The sequence below is a fragment of the Grampus griseus genome (assembly GCF_964374135.1).
Source record: "Grampus griseus genome assembly, chromosome: 15".
Lineage (NCBI taxonomy): Eukaryota > Metazoa > Chordata > Mammalia > Artiodactyla > Delphinidae > Grampus > Grampus griseus.
Window position 1 is genome coordinate 20,857,446 of NC_139009.1, and position 21,905 is coordinate 20,879,350.

The following is a 21,905-nucleotide window of genomic DNA, read 5'->3' on the forward strand; positions in this document are numbered from 1 at the left end:
CTGGCTTTAGTCTTTAAGGGTCGCCTGGCCGGTCCTGACCCCTCCGTGGAGGAACAAGGAAATCGTTCCTCACCCTAGGAGGGGGTGAGGATGAGCCGCGACGCCAGGCCAGGCTGCCAGCGGCTCAGGGAGTTACCATACCCGACCCCCTCTCCCTGAGTCACACACATCACACGCAGGCAGGTAGGTGGGCAGGTGCGCGCGCACGTGCGCGCGCGCACACACACACACACACACACACACGCACACACACACCGCACACACCACCTCACCCCCCCCCACACACACCCCCCCCACACACAGGGAAGGGCTAGGTCGATGCTACTGGTGGGGGCCAACTATGCAGCCAAGGCATCCTGGGTGGCTGGTCTGGACAGGATGGCAGCAGAGAAAAAAGGACACCATGGGCACGATTAGGTTTTGGCCTTTAGTCTGAAAAAGTGTTGACTGAAAGTGTACAACAGAGAGCGGGTACAAGCGGCTGGGGGCCATGGAGCCGCCAATAAAAAAGAATGTCCTTAAATAAAGTTCACAGAGTAAAAACCAGAACCACCAGTCCTTCCCTCCAACACAACAGAGCACAGGCACAGAACCGGTGATGAGCCCCAAGGAGCAAGGAGGCGGCTGGGGAGGACAGCAGAGGTTCCCAGGCTGCTGTGTGGAGGGAGAGCCCTCTTTGGAATGGGCTGAGCAAAGCCACCCAGCTCCCCCTGCACACCTCATAACCACTGCTAAGGCTAAAGGAAAAAGACAAAACTCAGTCTCAGTCTGGAGGGCTCAGAAAACAGTCTAGGTGGGCAGGGGTCTGGACAACCGCTAGTCCCGCTTGGCCTTCTTCTTGTTGTCACTGTTGCCATTTTCTTCAGCCTCCTCAGTAGAGAGCACCTCCTCCAGTTTCCGCTTGCCACTCTCTGGCTGAAGTGCTGCTGTGTTTCGGGGCTTGAAGCAAATGATGATGCAGGTCATGTTGTCACATCCTGTACCGTCCCCAGAAGTGTCTGGTGCCAGGCACTGATCCAGCAGCTACAAAAGGGATGGGGTAGCTCAGCTTCAGAGTTTGAAAACCTTCCTGGGAACCTAAAGTCTCAAAGGGCTGGCCTTGCTGAGACAGGGTGGCAGAAGGAGGGGAACAGGCAACAGGTGTCACAAAACAGGCCACTTGCTAGTGCATGAGGCATAAGGATAAGTCAGGGAAATGAGGGAAAGTGAAACTTTCTAGTCAGAGTTTAGTATCTGTCAGTAATTAGTGATACTCCCAGGCTCTGGTCTTAACTCAGGCCAAAAGAGAAAACCCTGGATACACAGACCAGACACCCTCTCTCCTCTACCCTGGGACTTACCTCTTCCACGATGGATGACAATAACCGAAGCTCCCCATTTTCATCACGCTGACTGATCTTCGATTGAATAAAGTCTATAACTTCCTGGCTGCTCATCACATTCCTGGGGTCAAAAACAACAGTAAGAATCTTCTTTAGTCCCAGCAAGGCAGAGTAGAGGATAGAGGTCACAGATGGCTCAGGCCAACGTAAACACCCACAGAGATTTTTCTCAGTTTTGCCTTAGGCTTGGGGGTCTTGACACCAAGCTGCTGCCTATCTAGGCTCTAATTCTAGAGCAGCCTGAGAAAAGGGGCTGACTACAGCCATTAGAAGGAAGATAAAGCAGCTCAGAGCCCTAGAAGTAATGCTGCAGGGGAAAAAAGGGAATTTTAGGGTTTTCCGCCAGTGCTTACCAGATGCCATCACAGGCAATGACCATGAATTCGTGATCGTCAGTGAGAGTCAGCACCTTGATGTCAGGAAGGGCCGAAATCATCTGTTCCTCAGGTGGCAAGTTCTTGTTTCTCTTGTAGAAGTGGTCTCCTGAAGTAAAGGAATGGATGGATGATGAGTAAGTAGTTTGAGCACTTCACACAGATTTGTGTTTGAGGCCAGTCAAACCCTGCCATTTATTTCCCTTCTTTACAAAGTTCCATAATCTAGTGGAATGGAGAAGTGAGTTCTAGTTTTTCTGGTTTCAGCCCTGTCTTTGGGTTGCTGAACCTTAGGTCAGTCACTAACCTGTTTTTTCATCATCTAGAAGTGATACCTATTTTACCTATTTCATAGCGATGATTAAGGGACATAGGTAGTAGATACAAAAATACTTGGAAAGATAAAAAGGCCATGAAGATTAAAGTTTGCTATAGGTAGTCTGGAACAGAGAACAAGACCCCAGAAGTTTTTCCCATAGTTTCTTGGCCCTTACCAATGGCTCTGGAGAGGTTGAGGCCACCATTGACTCGCCCATCCATGGTGACCTTGCCACCAGCATTCTTGATACGTGCTAGCTCCACTTCATCCTCCGGTTTGTGGTCATAGGACATGTCTAAAGCTTTGCCAGCCTCAGACACCACACAGCGGGAGTCTCCTGCATTGGCTACGATCAACTGCTTCCCTCGTATCAGAGCCACCACTGCTGTTGTACCACTGTCAGAGCCAGGCTTAAAAGGAAGAAAAGGACCATCATGGGAGCTTCTGGACACCAGCTGTAATCATTCCCCTATGTCTTCTCATCTCACTAGGACCACCAAGACCACTTTAATAGACAGGAGGAGCACAGCTTTAATCTTTCCAGATATAGCACGCTCTCCCCCTTTTCTGAGATAATTCTACCCGAAAGGCCTAACTCCCCTTGCAGAGTAAATCCTTCCATGACCATGACTTCAGTGCTAAGATAGGAAGGGACGCTTCTCCCAAAATCAAAATCAGAGAATTCACACTTGGCCTCTTGGCTTTCCAGACTCATTGCCCTCCCTTCCCCACACACCTCCTCTTTGCCTTCCATCCCAGGCACCATCATCTCCTCTTCTTCGTCCTCATCCTCTTCAGCCTCCTCAGTGTCATCCTCGTCTTCCTCATTCTCTGCCTCTTCACTGCTGTAGCCATCTTCTTCCTCACTGCATTCCTGCCAGAGGGACAATCCCAGGCTACTGAGACTGAGATGACCTCCTTGCCCCCTCCCCTCAACTCATGCTCAGAACCAAGAGGCCCTGACTGAACATAGATCCTTAAAACACTGAAAGATGCAAATATATGATCATGACAGAAAAATGTGGAGGACGGGAGAGAGGACTAGGATGGATATAACTAATATCCTGAACTAGGTTCAGCGGTCACCAGCAGGAAACCTCAGGCAAGGCCAGAGCTGCTAGCCAAAAGCACCTTCCAGGCAACATGACCAGAAAATAAGTTGCCCAGAAAAACCCAAATATCCAAAGTAACAACCACCAACTTCTTGTTCTCTCTCCAGGAGACAGACTCTGAAAGGCCAGAACTAGATCTGTTTGTTATAATGTCAACAAAGGAAGAGGTTAAGAGGGCTAATGGTACCTGTGTTGGTGGAGATAATGAATTTTAAAAAAGCTTAGACTGTAGTTGGGGGATGATGTCAAAATAGACAGAAAAGAGTAGAAAGCTATGCACGGCGACCAACCAGGCCCTCTCTACAACTTCAATGTCTATCTGCCCCCACTGGGCCCTTACCTCGCTGTCTTCCTCCTCCTCCTCCGCCTCATCTGACTCATCCTCACTGTCCTCAAAGAACTTGGACTTAGCAACTCGAGGCAGCTTGTCGGAGGCTGAAGAGCAGGAAGGCCCAGCCTCACCAGTGGGAGTGCCAGGCTCCCCACCTTGGCCTGCCTCAGTCCCACATTCCGAGTTGGAGGAAAGGCCCGTGTGAGCCTTGGCTGTGGGGCCATTTTCCTCTGAAGAAGTTTCCCTAGATGGGTCCCCAGGTCCTGCCTCGCCATTGAGGCCCTGGGACCCTGGTTCCTCGCCTGTCCCAGCTCCAGATTTGCTGTGGGGAGCACCCTTGTGACAGTTCTGCCCGTAGCGTGTCAGCAGCTCTTCAATAGTCATGGTAGCCTCTTCATGCAGCAGTGCAGCCTCCTCATTGTCCACTGCAGGGGAGAGGCTAAATCAGCACCCCATGCCAGACTCCTCATGGAATCAGTCCCTTACTACCTCCACAGCCCTTGCAACCTGAGTTCCAACTTCCCCACCACCTCCCACTCCTAAGGCTCCTCTCACACTTATCAAATCTCAGAAGAACAGCCCTTTGCTCCCTTTTCCTCAAGTAACATCAGCCTCCAGAGACTTCCTTTGGTCTTTGTCTTGCACTCCCTTCTTAGTCAAAGGAATACTAGTTACTATATGCGTTCCCTGTCACCTCTCATTTTTTATTGGTAAGTTGGAAACCCTAATCTGGCTAAGGACCCAGGAAGTCCACAATGCTACTAGTCCAGGCCTAGGGCTCAGGCTTAATGACTGGCTGCTATGGCTAAAGGCAGCTCCAGTCTTAAAAAATAGATCACATAAACATTAAAATGAACCAGAAAGACCCAATCGCAATGACAAAAGATGATGTATATAAAAATGCTTACAACTACAACACTATGAACTCAACAAAGGTTAATCCTCTCTCACCTTTTCATAACCACCTGTAGTACAGGAGATTCTTTAACATGAGGATTTCCCAGGTTCCTAGGAAGCCATCTTTCAGAACTGACACACAACTAATATGTATTAAAGAGCAGTTCTTTAATATGCCAATTTCCTTTCAAACAAAAGACGCCACACTCACCATCATCTTCATCAGCTACTTTTTCTTTTTCATCCTCATCCTCAGTGGGTCGCCCTGCAATCTGCGCCAGCTCCTTAATGACTTCCTCAGTGGTCAGTTTGGCATCGATAGCCAGGAAGGCATCTTCCAAAGCCTGAATATAATCAAACTAGTATGAGGCAAGTGTAGGAAGAAGTAGGCGGGTACAAAATGAACTGCCTATACACAAGCCTGGGCACGAGGATGAGATGCAAATTAGAGTGTGATCCACCAAGCTGTGAGACACTCACAGACAAATAAAAAACAGTTTAGAGACTTAGGAATCAATAAGGTAGCTCTAAAAAGGATCAAGTGGGAATAAGCTCATTTTAGGTACAGAATTCTTTAAGAAATACAATAAGAAGAAGCTGGGTGGCAATGAAAAAGGAAAAGCCAAGGACTGGAAAAAAAGGGAAAGTCTGCAGAAATGGAGAATGAACAGTGTGGGAAGACAGACCTTCTGTAGCTTGCCTTCTTTGTAGGCCTTCTGATCTTTGATGATATCAGGAAGATATTTGGCACAGTACAAGGCAACTTCCTCCCCTAGAACAAAGGTAAAGTCACCCAGAGCATAGCTTCACACACATAGAAAGTGATATAATATCAGCACACCATTCTAGAGTGAATCCCAAGGATTGAGGAGATGAATGTCTTAGCACAACTGAAACCTATTTAAAAGACAATGTTTCGGGAAGTTCTGACCAAGAAAATGGATTTCACCATCACCTCTCTCAGGGCTATATTAATATAGCCCATGTCTTTTCTCGCCTGTATACTTAGTTTTCAGTGAAAAAGAGATAAATGCTAATGTAGGAAGAGACTTCTTGGACTGAAACAAGGCCTGGTGAGATTAAGAACCAATACACTATCCTCCTGGGAAGGACGAATGGCAGAATAGAGAAAAATAGCACTAGGCAGGAAATTATATCTGAGGACCAGAACCCTGGAAAGTAAAAGAACAAAGGACCTGGAAGTGGGGTCCTAGAATGTTACCACATGATCTGCTAAAGTTACCTCCATGTCCATCGTAGACAGAAAACATAGCTGTCTCACTGTCCAGCTCAGGAATACAGTTGTGAGCATCCTAGGAAAAAGAGCATAATCAGCATTTCTTAAGGTCAAAGGGTATTCTTCCTTGTGCACCTCAGGTCATTAAGGATTGCCTTTACACCTTAATCTCACTAACCCTTCCCTGGCTGACCTACATGGCCTAGAAATAAGAAAGGAAGATGGGATGATAAATAAGAATAGTACACAGGAGGGAGAAAGGAAGGGAGGGGGGAAAAGGAAAGGAAGGAGGGAGGGAAGAAGGGAAAGAGATGAATCAGGTCACTACCTCTGCAGTCTAGCAGCCTCAGCCTAGGAGATCTCAGTCCAGATGGCAGAATGTTTGGCTGTTGGAACTCTAGACCTGACCCTTTTGGATTTGTGGCAACTATGGGAAGAACCAGAATAAAGGATCTTCAAAGTCACTTCCAGACCCATTCTATGAATCAGTGAACTTAAAGGAAGAAAATGTTAGGGAAGATAGCAAAAAGCAACCTGAGGGCATTACCGACCTAAAAAGTTTCTAGGAGAATCCTAAGACAGCCTGAGTGAAAGCACTAGAAATTGGTAAAGCTACATACATTTAATACTCCCCACCCCCCCAAAACCACCATCTAAACAAATTACTCCCCTTTTCTCTTAAAGTTTAACTCATTTAAGAAGTTACCCCCAAGGCTAGGGGGAGGATATATTTACAAAAGGAATCTTTCCAACAAATAGTTATTAAACTACACTGTGTGTAGTACTTGTTAACTGGAATTTACAATGCCCCATTAAATCAGCCATCCCATCTCCTATCCCCAGCTGGAACTGAGATACCATTTAACTCTGAAGGCACAGCACACCTGAAGAGAAATTTGCAATGGTCCTGCTACACGAACGTTTTATTTGGGAGGCTGGGCTTGATCAAATTCTCCTATTAATAAAACTGCCACCCAAACTAATATTCCTGGCTAAGCCAAAGTTCAGGCAAGACTGTCAGACCTAGATAAAAGGGTACTGCCGCTTACCCTGCCCCATCTTGGAAAACAACCCAACCTTCCTTTCAGGTATTCTCTACAGACAAAAAGGATATAATTAGCTATTTACTTTTTTTTTTGTGTGTGTGTGTGTGGTACGCGGGCCTCTCACTGTTGTGGCCTCTCCCGTTGCGGAGCGCAGGCTCAGCGGCCATGGCTCATGGGCCCAGCCGCTCCGCGGCATGTGGGATCTTCCCAGACCGCGGCACGACCCTGTGTCCCCTGCATCGGCAGGCGGACTCTCAACCACTGCGCCACCAGGGAAGCCCCTAGCTATTTACTTTGATTAGTTAGTAAAGTTAATAGTTCTCCTTTGTCTTTCAGATATTAGTATTTAAAATTTTCTAATTATACTGATAGTCAGGAGACCTGAATGTAGTAGTTCTGTTGTCACTAAAATAAGACTATTCCTTAATTATACAAGTCTAGAATATAAAACTTAGGGGGCTTCCCTGGTGGCGCAGTAGCTGAGAATCCGCCTGCCAAGGCAGGGGACACGGGTTTGATCCCTGGGCCAGGAAGATCCCACATGCTGCGGAGCAACTAAGCCCGTGCACCACAACTATTGAGCCTGTGTCCCGCAACTATTGAAGCCCATACACCTAGAGACCGTGCTCTGCAACAAGAGGAACCACCACAATGAGAAGCCCGCGCACCGCAACTATAGAGAGCCCATGCGCAGCAAAGAAGACCCAACTCAGCCAAAAATAAATTTAAAAAAAAACAAAAAAGGGGCTTCCGTGGTGGCACAGTGGTTGAGAGTCTGCCTGCCAATGCAGGGGACACGGGTTTGAGCCCTGGTCTGGGAGAATCCCACATGCCGCAGAGCGGCTGGGCCCGTGAGCCACAACTACTGAGCCTGCGCGTCTGGAGCCTGTGCTCTGCAACAAGAGAGGCCGCGACAGTGAGAGGCCCGTGCACCGTGATGAAGAGTGGCCCCTGCTTGCCGCAACTAGAGAAAGCCCTCGCACAGAAACGAAGACCGAACACAGCCAAAAATAAATTAATTAATTAAAAAAAAAAAAACTCACTTTAAAAAAAAAACAAAAAAACAAAAACTTAGGGTTTTAAAGTAGGGAAGGAGAGCACTGAAAAGGAGCTACTCTTTCTTGTATTTCCCTCTGATTGTCTCCAGGAGAAAGTGCCCCAGAAGCTAATGGGCGTCCACAGAAGGCCTCTGATGGCTTATCTATGGTCATTGACACAACTGCCTCTTAGCCTCATCCCCAGGATCTAGAAGAACACCACACACCAAAGGTCATCTTCTTCCTCTCTCCCTCTTCCAACCGCTCTACCACCAGCCACACTGACCTCCCATCCCTCTAGACCAGGGTTTATCTTACTGGGCCTTCCTCTCCTATCACCAACATCTTAGCACTTTCTTGCCTTTTATGATTGTCTTTTACCACAGCATCCTCTACAGTGGTTCTCAGACTTTAATGTGCCTAAGAATTCATTTGTTCATTCATTCATTCATCAAATATCTGAATATCCATTATGTGCTAGTATGTGTTCTGGGTGCTCAGGATATATCAGTGAACAAAATAAAGACCCACACTTCATAAAACACTTATATTCTAGTGAGGGATATTAGACAACAACCACAATAAATAGGTAAATCATATAGAATGATAGCATAATTCACATGGAAAGATGGTAATGCTATGAAATAAAGAAAAAGTGAGAAGGGACGGGTTGGATGACAAAAGCAGTGAGAGAATGGGCATGGGACACAGTATAGCACAGGTATGCCAAACCCATAAGAAACTGTACCTCAGCCGTCACTACCTTGGTCATGCTGTGAGTGTCTGATTAGTTTCAGCAAAACAGTTGTGTCACATTTATGTTGATTTTAATTCTGTTGATTTTGTAGTTTGGTTTGTTGGCATGTAATTTATGTCCAGTTCTATGTTTGTACACATATGTCCAGTTCTATGTTTGTACACATATAAGTAACATTACATTAAAATCATTTTAGTGAATATTGGAGATCCACAAATATTGCTTTCCTTAAAAAAAACAAAACACAAACAAAAAAAATTCATGGAATATCTCCAAGATATTTTGTTAAATAAAACAAAGTGCATAATGATATATTTAGTAAGCTGCTTTCTGTATAGGAGGGAGCACAGGAATAGACATTTGCCTTCTCATACTTTAATACTACAAGAACACACAGAAAACTAATAAAAGTAAACTGTGGGAGGGCATGAGGGTGCAGACAGACTGATGGGAGCAAGACTTAACCATGGGAATGTTTAGCTTTTTCAAAAGTAAATGAAATGTCTTTTTAAAAAGACTCAATATATGCTAAAATTTGAGAGGCTGGTCCAACTAATTTCACTTTTTTGGTAGATGAGAGAGGAGCACTCTTCCTGTCCACTGCTTCCCAGTGGAACAAGAGAATCAACTGGTCTTCCTCTGTCCTGCAACGTACTCTAAATCACAGCTGTATCATCTTTTTTATAAAAATAGATCTTTATTGGAGTATAATTGCTTCACAATACTGTGTTAAGTTTCTGTTGCACAACAAAGTGAATCAGCCATATGCATACACATGTCCCCATATCCCCTCTCTCTTGCATCTCCCTCCCATCCTCCCTATCCCACCCCTCTAGGTCATCGCAAAGCACGGAGCCAATCCCCCTGTGCTATGCTGCTGCTTCCCACCAGCCAACTATTTTACATTCGGTAGTGTATATATGTCGATGCTACTCTCACTTTGCCCCAGCTTCCCCCTCCCACCCCATGTTCCCAAGTCCATCCTCTATGTCTACCTCTTTACTCCTGCCCTGTAAGTAGGTTCATCAGTACCGTTTTTTTGTTTTGTTTTAGATTCCATATATATGCATTAACATACAGTATTTGTTTTTCTCTTTCTGACTTACTTCACTCTGTAAGACAGACTCTAGGTCCATACACCTCACTACAAATAACTCAATTTCGTTTCTTTTTATGGCTGAGTAATATTCCATTGTAAATATGTGTCACATCTTCTTTATCCATTCATCTGTTGATGGACATTTAGGTTGGTGTACCATCTCTTTTGAACCCACACCTCTATTTAAAAAAATCTTTTTGACTTCTCATCTGTTCCTCACAAGATCATGTGACTTTGAAGCAGATCTAGCAACACTGAACACAGGAAAAAATATTTAACCTCAATAGTAATCAAAGAAATGAACATTAAAAAAACAAGGAATTATCCTTTTGTGCAAATTAGAATGATGAAAAAGATGAATAGTATCCAGTAATAATAAGAGTGAAGATAAAAACACATTCTCATGTACTCTGATCAAACAGGAATATAAATTACTAGTTTTCCTGGACGGCAATTTTGTAATATGTGCCACAATGTGCATGTCTTTTGATCTAGTAATTTGACTTCTAAAAGTTTATTTTATGGGACTACTGACACAAGGAAACAAAGATAGGAAGAATGTTCATTACAGCATTACTTATAATAAAAAACAATTATAACCATCTAAATTTCCATGAATAGGTTAGATTACAAACAGTACATCCCTCCAATGGAATATATGCAGCTGTCAGAAATAATCAATATGTATTCATTCAGAAATGAGTTCACAATATATTGTGATAAAAAGCAAAAAATTAGGTATCTATGTATATGTCAGAAGTCTGTAAGATCACACATCAAACTTAGTGGAGGGTGAAATCTGAGTAATAATTATATCCTACTTTTCAAGATTTTTATTTTTATTAGCCATATCGTTCCATTCTGAATAATGACCACAACAAAAGAAACCTATGATTGTCCTTAAGCTGCCAAGCTACCATATACTGTGTGATCTCTGGTCAGCTATCCATTGGTGTGCCTCAATTTTACCCTCTATAGTATGGAATAAGAATATCTACATTACTCATATCATCACAGGACTATCATGATGATGATGTAAAACTTCTTTGTAAACTGGAACATAATATATAAGTATATATATTCTGCTCTGAAATTCAGTACCTGGTTCACATTTGTCTTCTCTATCCTTTTTCTCAAAGAGGAATGCCCACAATAAAGACTCATCTTATGCCTTGAGGTCTCAGTTCCTAAAACCACTCCACATTACCTTCTCCTCAACTTCTTGGTGAGGTTTTGGATCTATATCACTTGGAACTGCTCTACCTTCTCTAAGCACTTCAATTTCCCCCTTACATCTTCAATCATAGCTTACATACCTTTACCTTTGTCTGTCTCTGTCCTTTTCTGAGTCAGAGCTAAGTACTGCATATTTCAACTCTGTCTCTTAGCAATCTAGAAAAACTCATCCAACCTTGTATAACCCGACCAAATGCTTTCTTCACACTTGAATCAGAGCCACTAAGTATCGCTAGTCATAAAATGTCATGAAATCATGTTGATTGTGGTGACTACTTCCATTTAGCACTTTTTTCTCTATTCTGCATTGACTCTTAAATATATTAACCACGGTCAGTCACAAACCTTTCCCACATTATTCAAGCTCTCAATGTTATTTTCCTTTCACTCACAGCAGATGAGCTAACCTCTTACTTTACTTATATCAAGGTCTTATTTCAAGATCTACCTCATCTTCCCTATTCTAACTCAAAATTTCTCCATAGTTGTATCTAACATCTCCTTCACTTCTGCCTCAGAAGCAATATTTCTCCTCTTTTTTAAAATAAATTTAGTTATTTTTGGCTATTCGTTGCTGTGCGCAGGCTTTCTCCAATTGTGTGGAGTGGGCTTCTCACTGCAGTGGTTTCTCTTGCTGCAGAGCACTGGCTCTATGTGTGCAGGCTTCAGTAGCTGTGGCACGTGGGCTCAGTAGTTGTGGCTCACGAGCTCTAGAGTGCAGCATCAGTAGTTGTGGTACAGGGGCTTAGCTGCTCTGCGGCATGTGGGATCTTCCCGGCTCAGGGTTTGACCCTGTGTCCCCTGCATTGGCAGGTGGGTTCTTAACCACTGCACCACCAGGGAAGTCCCTCTCCTCTCTTTCTAGATTAACATTTCCTCTTAAACTCAAACCCTTCTCCTTCAAGATCATACTTCACGAAGCAGGCAGTCACTATAACAGCAATCCAAATAGCCATTTTGCAGGCTTCACTCTCCCCAACGGCTGTATGTAATTAAATAGTACAAACCATGTCAGCTTTCTCAAAAGTTCTCTTGGGTTCTGTGAAGAACTATAGTTCTATACCTCCAATTGCCTGTTTCTACAGGATATCCCTTCTCCACCTCAAGCTTAATATATGTAAACAGGAACTTAGCAGTCTCCAAAAAAATCAGAGCTTCCCCTACATGTCTTATTTCTGTCAATGGAATCTTAACTCTCCTAGCAACACCTAATATCAGTCCTCCTTGACTTCCTGGCTGTCTTCCACCAACCGTTACTGAGTCCTGCTGACTCTTCCCTCATAACTGTGATCCTGGATTACTTTATTCTTAATGGTATTTTAACTCCTCTCCTGTCTCTACTCTCTGCCCCCTGTAATTCAGCCTACATACATCCAGCTGCCAGATTAATCTCCCTAATATAACATTTTATTGCTAGGCCCTTCAATGGACTCTACTGCATTAGATTAATTCCATACAAGTTACTGGCAATTTAAGGCACTCAGTAATCATTCCTATCCATCTCCATAACCTAACCTCTTTAACACATACCATTCCCCAAAAGAAACTACTCTTGACACTCTTGATACTGAACACCCTACCCCAGCAAAGTAGTAAGCATGCCTGCTTCAGTCTTTCCTCCTATCCTTTCGTCTAATACTTTTCTTCTCCCACTTTCCTCCTCCCCATTTGTTACCATTTATACTCTTTCCTAAAGGTCCAGTTAGTCTCACCACCTCCAAGAGATCTTTCTTCAACACACCAATACTCTGTGATCATTCCCCACCCGAACTCTTTTAATATTTATTGCTTCTACCAATAATTTGGCATTCAGCATATGCTATCTTGTATTGTTATCCAACATTCCATAGGGGAAAAGGGAGTCCTAGGTCCAAAACAGCATGAAAACAGACTGTCTTAAATTTCTTTACAGCACTGGGGCCTAACAGTATGTTCTGTAACACAGCAGGATGTTTACTTATGATGGTGAGTTCCCAGCTGCCTCAGAACAAATATCTTAGGGATACCTCCTCTTTCATTTACTACCCAAAACCTAAAGTTGTATCATAACACAATAACCACTGAGGTGGTATGAAAGAAATGATGCAGAATACACAGATCACCTGAATGAGGGCTCTTATGTCTTGCTTTACTAAATTATATATCACATAGCCCCTTCTGACCTTCTAGACACCAGTGGATCTGCTATTAATAAAGACCTGGTTATCTTTCCTGATGTCAATTTCCTAAGGTTACAAATACATCCACAAAGGCTCCTGTGTCACTTGATCAATCATTTAGGTTTATGATACTTAAATTTATCTAAATCTTTGCAATTCAAGATAAAACTTTTGAAGGTGGTTGGAAAGGGAACTACATTTTTGGTTTTAAAAAGTCATGTATTACTGTCTGACTTTTAAAATTATATGCATGTATTACCACTGTGCTATAGACTGAATGTTTTGTGTCTCCCTAACATTCCTATGTTGTAACTTCATGGCCAAAGTGATGGTATTTGGAGGTAGGGGCTTTGGGAGGTAATTAAGTCATGAGGGAGGAGCCCTCATGAATGAAATTAGTACCCTTATAAAAGACCCCAGAGAGGTCCTCTGCCTTGTGAGGACACAGCTAGAACACAGCCACTATGAACCAAGAAGTGGGCCCTCTCCAGACACCTTGATCTTAAGCTTCCCATTAGGGTCTCAAAGAGATATTTACACACCCATGTTCATAGCAGCTTTGTTCAAAAGAGCCAAAAAGTAGAAGAACCCATGTGTTCATCAACAGATGAATGGATAAACAAAATGTGATATATACATACAAAGGAACATCATTAAGCCTTAAAAAGAAAGGAAATTCTGACACATGCTATAACATGGATTAACGTTGAGGACATTATGCTATGTGAAATAAGCCAGTCATAAAGACAAATCTGTCTTTATATGAGGTACCCAGAGTAGTCAAATTCATAGAGACAGAAAGTAGAACAGTGGTTGTCAGGGGCTGGGGGAAGGGGGAATGGGGAGGGGTTTAATGGGTATAGAGTTTCAGTTTTGAAAGATGAAAAGAATTCTGGAGACTGGTTGCACAACAATGTGAATCTACTTAACGCTACTGAACCGTACATTTTAAATGGTTAAGATGGTAAATTTTACGTTATGTGTATTTTAGCAAACAAACAAACTTCCTACAAAGAAAAGCCCAATCTCAGATGGCATCACTGGTGAGTTCTACCAAATATTTAAAGACTAATTAATAGCAATTCTTCACAAACTCTTCCAAAATACAGAAGACGGGGTGACACTTCCCAACTCATTCTATGAGGCCAGTATTATCCTGATACCAAAGCCAGACAGACATCACAAGAAAACTATAGACTTAATATCATTAAGACAGTAATACTCATCAATACATCTACAAATTCAGAACAATTTCTATCAAAATCCCAGATGCCTTTTGTACTGAAACTGACAAGCTGATCCTAAAGTTCATATGGAAATACGAGGGACCCAGAAAAGAAGAAACAAGAAAAGGAACAAAGCTGGAAGACTCGTACTTCCCAACTTCAAAACCACAAAGGTATAGTAACCAAGACAGTGTGGTACCATATATCAATGGAATGGAATTAAGAGTCCAGAAATAAACCCTCATATTTATGGTCAATTGATCTTAAACAATGATGCCAAGATAATGCAGAAAGGGCAAAGAATACGCTTCTTAACAAATGATGGGGACTTCCCTGGTGGTTCAGTGGTTACGAATCTGCCTTCCAATGAAGGGGATGCAGGTTCGATCCCTGGTCAGGGAACTAAGATCCCACATGCCGCGGGGCAACTAAGCCCTGAGCTGCAACGCCCTCGCCCTCTAGAGCCCATGCGCTACAACTAAAGAGAAGCCCACACGCTGCAACGAAGATCCTGCGTGCCATAACTAAGACTCGATGCAGCCAAATAAATAAATAAATACCTAAAAAAACAAAAACAAACGACACTGGGACAAACACATATCCAGATGTAAAAGTTTGAACTTGGACCCCTTCTTTACACCATACACAAAAATTAACTCAAAATGGATCACAGACCTAAATGTAAGAGCCAAAACTATGAAACTCTTAACAGATAAACTGGACTTCATCAAAATTAGTAACTTTTGTGCTTCAAAGGACACCAACAGGGGCTTCCCTGGCAGTCCAGTGGTTAAGACTCTGCACGTCTACTGCAGGGTAGCACAGGTTCGATCCCTGGTTGGGGAACTAAGATCCCACATGCCCACATGCTGCTCGGCATGGCCAAAACAAACAAACAAACAAAAGGACGAAGGATCTGAACAGCCATTTCTCCAAGGATACAGAAACGGCCAATAAGCACAAGGAAAAATGCTCAAATATCATTAGCCATCACGGAAATACAAGCAAAACCACAATGAAACATCATTTCACACCCACCAGAATGGCTATAATTGGAGGAAAAAAAAAAAAGATAACAGGTGTAGGGAGGAGGTAGAGAAACTGACACCCTCATATACTGCTGGTAGAAATGCAAAATGGCGCAACCACTTTGGAAAACAGGCAGTTCCTCAAAATGTTAAACGTGGAGTTACTATATGACCCAGCAATTCTACTCCTAGGAATATACTCAAGAGAAATAAAACTTATTTCCACACAAAAATTTGAACATGAATATTCATAGCACCATTATTCATAATAGCCAAAAGGTGGAAATCCAAACCACCATCAACTGATGGAGGAATAAACAAAATGTGCATACAATGGAAGATTATTCAGCCATAAAAAGGAATGACGTACTGATTGATTCATGATACAACCTGGATGACCCTTAAAAATGTTGTTTAGGGGCTTCCCTGGTGGCGCAGTGGTTGAGAGTCCGCCTGCCGATGCAGGGGACATGGGTTCGAGCCCTGGTCCGGGAAGATCCCACATGCTGTGGAGCAACTAGGCCCGTGAGCCACAACTACTGAGTCTGCGCGTCTGGAGCCTGTGCTCCGCAACGGGAGAGGCCACAGCAGTGAGAGGCCCGCGCACCTCGATGAAGAGTGGCCCCCGCTTGCCACAACTAGAGAAAGCCCTTGTACAGAAACGAAGACCCAACACAGCCAAAAATAAATAAATAAACAAATATGGGGTTTAAAAAAAAAAAAAATGTTGTTTAGGGGCTTCCCTGGCGGTGCAGTGGTTAAGAATCTGCCTGTCAATGCAGAGGACATGGGTTCGAGCCCTGGTCCGGGAAGATCCCACATGCCACGGAGCAACTAGGCCCATGTGCCACAACTACTGAGCCTGTGCTCTAGAGCCTGCGAGCCACAACTATTGAGCCTGCACGCCACAACTACTGAAGCCCGCGTGCCTAGAGTCCGTGCTCCGCAACAAGAGAAGCCACCGCAATGAGAAGCCTGCACACTGCAGTGAAGAGTAGCCCCAGCTCACCGCAACTAGAGAAAGCCGGCACGCAGCAACGAAGACCCAACGCAGCCAAAAATTAATTAATTAATTAATTAATTTAAAATATATGTATATTGTTTAGTAAAAAGCAACCAGACATAAAAGGTGACATATTTATATGAAATGTTCAGAATAAACAAATCCATAATGTAAATTAGTGGTTGCCAGGCATTAGAGGAGGGGGGATAGGCAGTGACTAATAATGGCTACAAGATTTCTTTTTCAGGTGATGAAAATGTTCTAAAATTAATAGTGGTGATGGCTGCACAACTCTGTGAGTATATTAACTATTGAAATGTACACTTTAAATCGATATGGTACCTGAATTATATCTCGATACAGTTGTTTAAAAAGGGACCTGTATATACATTTTCAAGTACTATGCATGATTAAAGTTGAAACACTCCATCTCTGAACTAGACTTAGAGGGAGACAGAAAACAACTCCACTGGAACTGGTACTCAGTTTACAGTGTCATTAAACATCAGTGATGCTTTCAGTTCTAAAGATTTGTGCTTCCAGACAGCACAATTTTAATGGCAGCTAACAGTGGCAAGAACTACTGATCAGATCTGTCAAATTTCCACACTCGAATTCAAGCCCTTACCTCTGAAAGTATAATTCCAAGATGGTAACCCAATAGAGGGTCAGGGGTTCAGAAGCAGTATTAACTGCTAGGGGATTGGGCAGCAGAAATAATGTAAAATATTCTTGAAATCTTGAGAAATAAGTTCTGACTGTAACTTACAGTTGCTTGAAAACTTATAAAGGAATAGTATAGTAGAAAACAATTTCTTTATATTAATGGACATACATTCGATATCATTTCATGCTAATTTTGAATTGTAAAGAATAGGAACTGCATGCTGATCAAAAAGAATGCCCTTTTATGAAAGTTGCTTAACTGTATCCTAGACAAAGGAATTCTGATCTGGTTCAGTAAGTAAAAAGTGCTTTAAGCTAAGATGAGACACTAATCTGAGGTACAAACAATAAATGCTCTTCAGCCTCAGATGCCCTCTCTCCAGGGGAACCCCACAGCATGCTTGTGGTATCTCATTTTATATTTCCCCTATTAATATAATGATTTAAACTGTCATGCATGTACCTTTAAGAACTTTCTGCTCAACATTATCTATATTCAATTCTAGATGACCCTCTGTGATCACTAATAAGCCAGCTTCTATATGGCAATAAACAGCTAGCCTACTCAAATTTATACTCTAGGTATTGATGCTGCCTTTAAAAGGGACAAATATAAGATATAGATATAGATATAGATATCCTAATTCCCCACAGGAAGCAATTTTGTCACTTCCAGAGAACCTCATAACCAAAAACTAAAAGTACTCTAGTCTCTTTGAGACTACATCAACTAAAACTGTTTTCAGATTGGACTTCTCATTAGACATCAGAAACTCAGAGCCTTTCCATATATATTTCTCAGGCACCCTTCCACAACCTACCTGTTAACCCCCAAAATACATACCTCAACCAGCTTGAGGGTCCCTCCAAACCATGGAGAAGGAAGAAGGGAAGGGAACATCAACTGTGGTATTTTGATTACCCCTCCTCAAAACACCCTGGTTCCACAGCAAGAGGGGCTGGAGAGAGGCAGAAAGTATAAAATGCCAGCTATTGATAGTTGCCATTCTTGCCTCAAGAGAAGGGATAAAACGGTACTCTCTAAGGCTGACTATACATCAGTCAGGATTTCAGTAACCTTTATAATGTGTATGGGTGTGATAAACTTACCTCAACTAAATCATTAGGACCAGGCAAATAAGGTCAATAGAATTAATAAACTGGTGAAATTCAGCCCTAAAGGTTAAGAGGGACAGGAGTACACTTTCTGAAAAGGTAAGATTCACTCAAGAGGCTAGAAGTCAGTTCTCTTCTGGCCATAGCAAAGAAACTATGTTACACTTCAGGGAGAAAGGAAACAAAGCCAGAAGCAAAAGTATCAATGCAGCAGAACAGGATCCCAAACAGGACTTCAAGAAGATTTGATTGGGTCTACTTAACTATTCAAACAAAGGGAAATTCAGAAATCGCATAATAAGATTTTAAAACCCTAAGTGGTTATCTCTCAGGAGGAAGATTAGGATCTAAGGAATAGTCTAGCAAGATCTCTACAAACCAAACAGCCCCTGATGAAAACAGTTATGTTCTAATTACCAGAGGAGAAACCAAAAATAAAGGGAAATGCCCTGCAGAGAAGAAGCAAACAGTACAGAATCACTGGGCAAAAGACTTGGAAAATTGATTATCCAAGCAACTCAATTCATAAAGAAAACTAGAAAGCGTAACAAAGAAGTGGAACAACCACAGCAGAGAGGAAAGTGGAAAATATGGAATAAGAAACCCAAAGGAAAAGCCTTACTGTGACATGAGATAGTCACCTCAAATCTTACAATATTAACAGAAAATGCCATAGAACTGGAACCTCCAAATTACCAGCTAACCCAAACCCCAGACTGACAATGAAGCTACATCCAGATATTTCTACCAGCCAGACAATTACATTTACCAAGCACCCAGTAAACTCAATACTGTGCACCACAGAGAAATCTGTTGACACAGATGAGAACAGTGTGTAGTATAGGTCTTGAACAATTTTCATCCTACAGATTCTTTCCACCAAGGCACAAGTAACCTAATCTCTCTGGGCGTCGGTTTTTGAGCTGTAAAATGTGGTGAGATGAACTGTATAGGATCCTCTCCATTCCTGAGATTTTAAGCAGATGATAAAGTCTGCCGTGGGTATAAAATGTGAGGCTGAGAACAAACCATTTAAGTTTATACTGTCATTCCAGAGCTAACCACAGGGAGGAGTGAGGGATTTGATGAAATTCCCAAGGGAGACTTTTGGCTGTTACCTGAAGCCCACCTAGTAAGTGGATAAACCTTCCATCCCAGACATAATTAGCGCATTTCCCTGGCTCCTCTGTCTAGACTTCACAAAACTCTTCACAAAAACACGTCTTACACATGTCTTTCTTCCTTTCCCTCCTACCATAGTTTTCTCTGTTCTCCTTTGTAGTTTCACACCCATTTGCCCAACACTACTCCTTTTTATCCAGAATTTTCCCATTTTTCCCTTTTATCGATAGTAAATTTTTCTATAAAAGAAAAATCAGTTCTCTGTAGGATAAGAAAAAAAAAGTTGATGAAATGATTGAAAATCAAGGAAACTATAAGCTACAACAAGCACAGGCAAAATGACAATTACTAAGTTTTAGAGAAATTCCGAGTGAGAAAAAACATCAGGCATCATTTTAAAGGAAATTATAGTGACTGACACAGTTCAAGGCTTCCAAAGGCCAAGAAAGGCCCTGAAAGAATACAAATGAGTGACAATTCTTGGAGGTCAAGTCAAATCTCTGAAATTAACATGTGGTGCCCAGGGCCAGGCATCCAGGTATTAAGATTTTGAAGCGGACTATTTGCGTGGCTTCCTTTCCTGTCAAACTCCTCGTCCAAAGACGCCTCACACATCGCTTTTTTTTTTTTAAGTACAGTCATTCACATCTATCCGCCTCTCTCTAGCAAAAGTCAATGGATAAATAGTCCCTCTCTTCATCTTTACTCCCACATTAAACCTCACACCGTTTACGAGCCTGGAGGGCTAGTCTGTCACGAGAGGATGAAGCGAAGGCACGGGGAGGTCGGTCAGTGGGCGGAAGGTGCCTCTCCCCACATGGCCGAGCCCTCGCCGCCAAGCTGGCCACCGTCACACGGTCTCCTAGCACCGGCAGCTCCCTCTCGGCCCCGGCCCCGCTCTCGCTGTCGCCCCCCAATCTGCCGCTGCGGTCACAGGCTCTCGATTCGGACCCTTCCCCGGGGATGACCCCATCCCCCCCGGCTCCCTTTCTCCGTCAGGTTCCCGCCCTACAGCCGTCAGCCTATGGGCCCCTCCCGCCTCACCTCCATGGAGACGCGCCAGCCTTGCATGGCGGAGAAGCCGTAGGGCAGCGGCAGCCGCGAGGCGCCAACCCCGTCCCCAGAGCACTTCACCGTGTTGGGCTGGGAGAGGTAGGCACCCATGGCGGCGGCTGACCGGCGGCCTCAGAGGAAGGCGAACGGAGCGCGACCCGTGCCGGCGCCGGAGCCGGAGCCCCGGGTGCGCGCGTGTCAGGAGTGGGCCCGGCTGCGCGGCCGACGCAAGGTGCCGGTGAAAGGCGCGAGGCGGCCCAGGTGGCGGTAACGGGACCGGAGCAGAGAGGGAGCGGAAGCGGAAACGGCGCCGCTTCAGACCCCGCCCGGCCGGCGCGGCGCGGCGCGGCGCTGCGGGCAGTCATTTCCTTAGCAACTCGCCCCGCCCGCGGGGACAACGGCCCGCCCAACCGCCCTCCCGCGAGATTGGCGCGGCCACGCCCACCAACGGCCGCGGCCTGCTTGGAGCACACTGGGAGGTTGTTCCTTGCCAGTATCTCTCCCCAACTGTCCCCCACTGTCCCCCGCCTCCGCTCCTCTACCCCGGCCTCTCGCGTTTTGTCTGAAGCTCTTTTGTGCGGGACCTGGTACTTCCGGTTCATCTTCCAGCGTGTCAGCTCGCTCTCCACCGCGCCCTCAGACTCCCTCAAACCCCGCCCCGTACAGTTCAATTAAAGTTGGCTCGTGTTCTGAGCGCAAGAAGTACCCTGGCCAGGCTTTGTGAGGCCTATGCGAGTAGGATGTGAGAGAGTCTTTCTGACAAAAGAAAATGAAGACCTCGATCTGTGACCCAGTCTATACTGGTCGAGAAGAAATCAAAGGAGAGTGGAAAAGCTGTTGCTTGAGGTCCTCAGGATGCCCCAGGCGTGCGTTATACCAGGGGGAGAAGGGAATAATGTTACAAGGTTGCAGGGTGAAGAATGAAAGTAAACTGCTTTGGTGAGGGTTTTTGAGGAAACTATCTGGCCTCGTTGGAAATTGATTTTAAGTGGTAATATTAGATAGGATAGAGATGGTCGCAAGCGCCAAAATGGGTGACTTGGACTTCACTGCTATCCTGGTGTAGCACTTGGGGATTGTTGGTCTAGTCTTCGTGTACAGTGTAGATTGGAGGGAGAGTCTGGAAACTAACTGGTGAAAGGGCTCTTAATCTAAGCATGGGACGAGAAGGGCAGGGACTAAGGTGGGTGGCAATGGGAATAGAGATAAAGGAACAAATTAGACGATAAGAAATGGACAGAATTTAGTAACAGATTGGATTCAGGGGGTGGAAGAGAAAGGGAAAATTCTCAAAGGATAAGCAGATTAATTCTTTTAAAATACAAAGATCATGGCTTCCTCCTACTCTTCAGATAGTCCAAATTCCTTAACATAGTTTACCAGACCCTTCATGCTTGAAAGGCTTCTTCCATGTCTCTCCCATTCCTCTCCATTTCCACTACCCAGTGCTTCAGCAGTATGTCTTTGGGTTCCTCCATGCTTTCTCTTCCTATGCTTTCACCCATGGAACAAACCTCCTCACCCACCCACCCTCATCATTACTACCTTCAGGAAGTCTTTTCTAATATCCCTACAATGGTTTGGGTCCCCACTTGTGTGTCTTTCCTGACAGACTATAAGCCTTTAGGAAGTCAGAAACTCTGTCAAACTTACTGTTGTATACCCCAGCATCCCTAGCACAATTCTTATCTGTGCTCAATAGTAT

The 21,905-nt window shown here is 44.0% G+C and overlaps 1 protein-coding gene across 1 annotated transcript; it reads right to left on the bottom strand.

Moving 5' to 3' along the window:
• Nucleotides 1-428: 428 nt before the first annotated feature.
• Nucleotides 429-20,467, bottom strand: PPM1G (protein phosphatase, Mg2+/Mn2+ dependent 1G). Its single transcript, XM_082671973.1, has 10 exons — nt 20,192-20,467; nt 5,659-5,728; nt 5,102-5,187; nt 4,627-4,759; nt 3,528-3,943; nt 2,812-2,949; nt 2,251-2,485; nt 1,736-1,865; nt 1,341-1,443; nt 429-1,023 (listed from the first exon to the last, which is right to left on the bottom strand). The coding sequence occupies exons 1-10, from the start codon at nt 20,309-20,311 to the stop codon at nt 817-819; spliced, it is 1,638 nt and encodes a 545-aa protein (XP_082528099.1). The 5' UTR covers nt 20,312-20,467; the 3' UTR covers nt 429-816.
• Between the last annotated feature and the right edge of the window lie 1,438 nt (nt 20,468-21,905).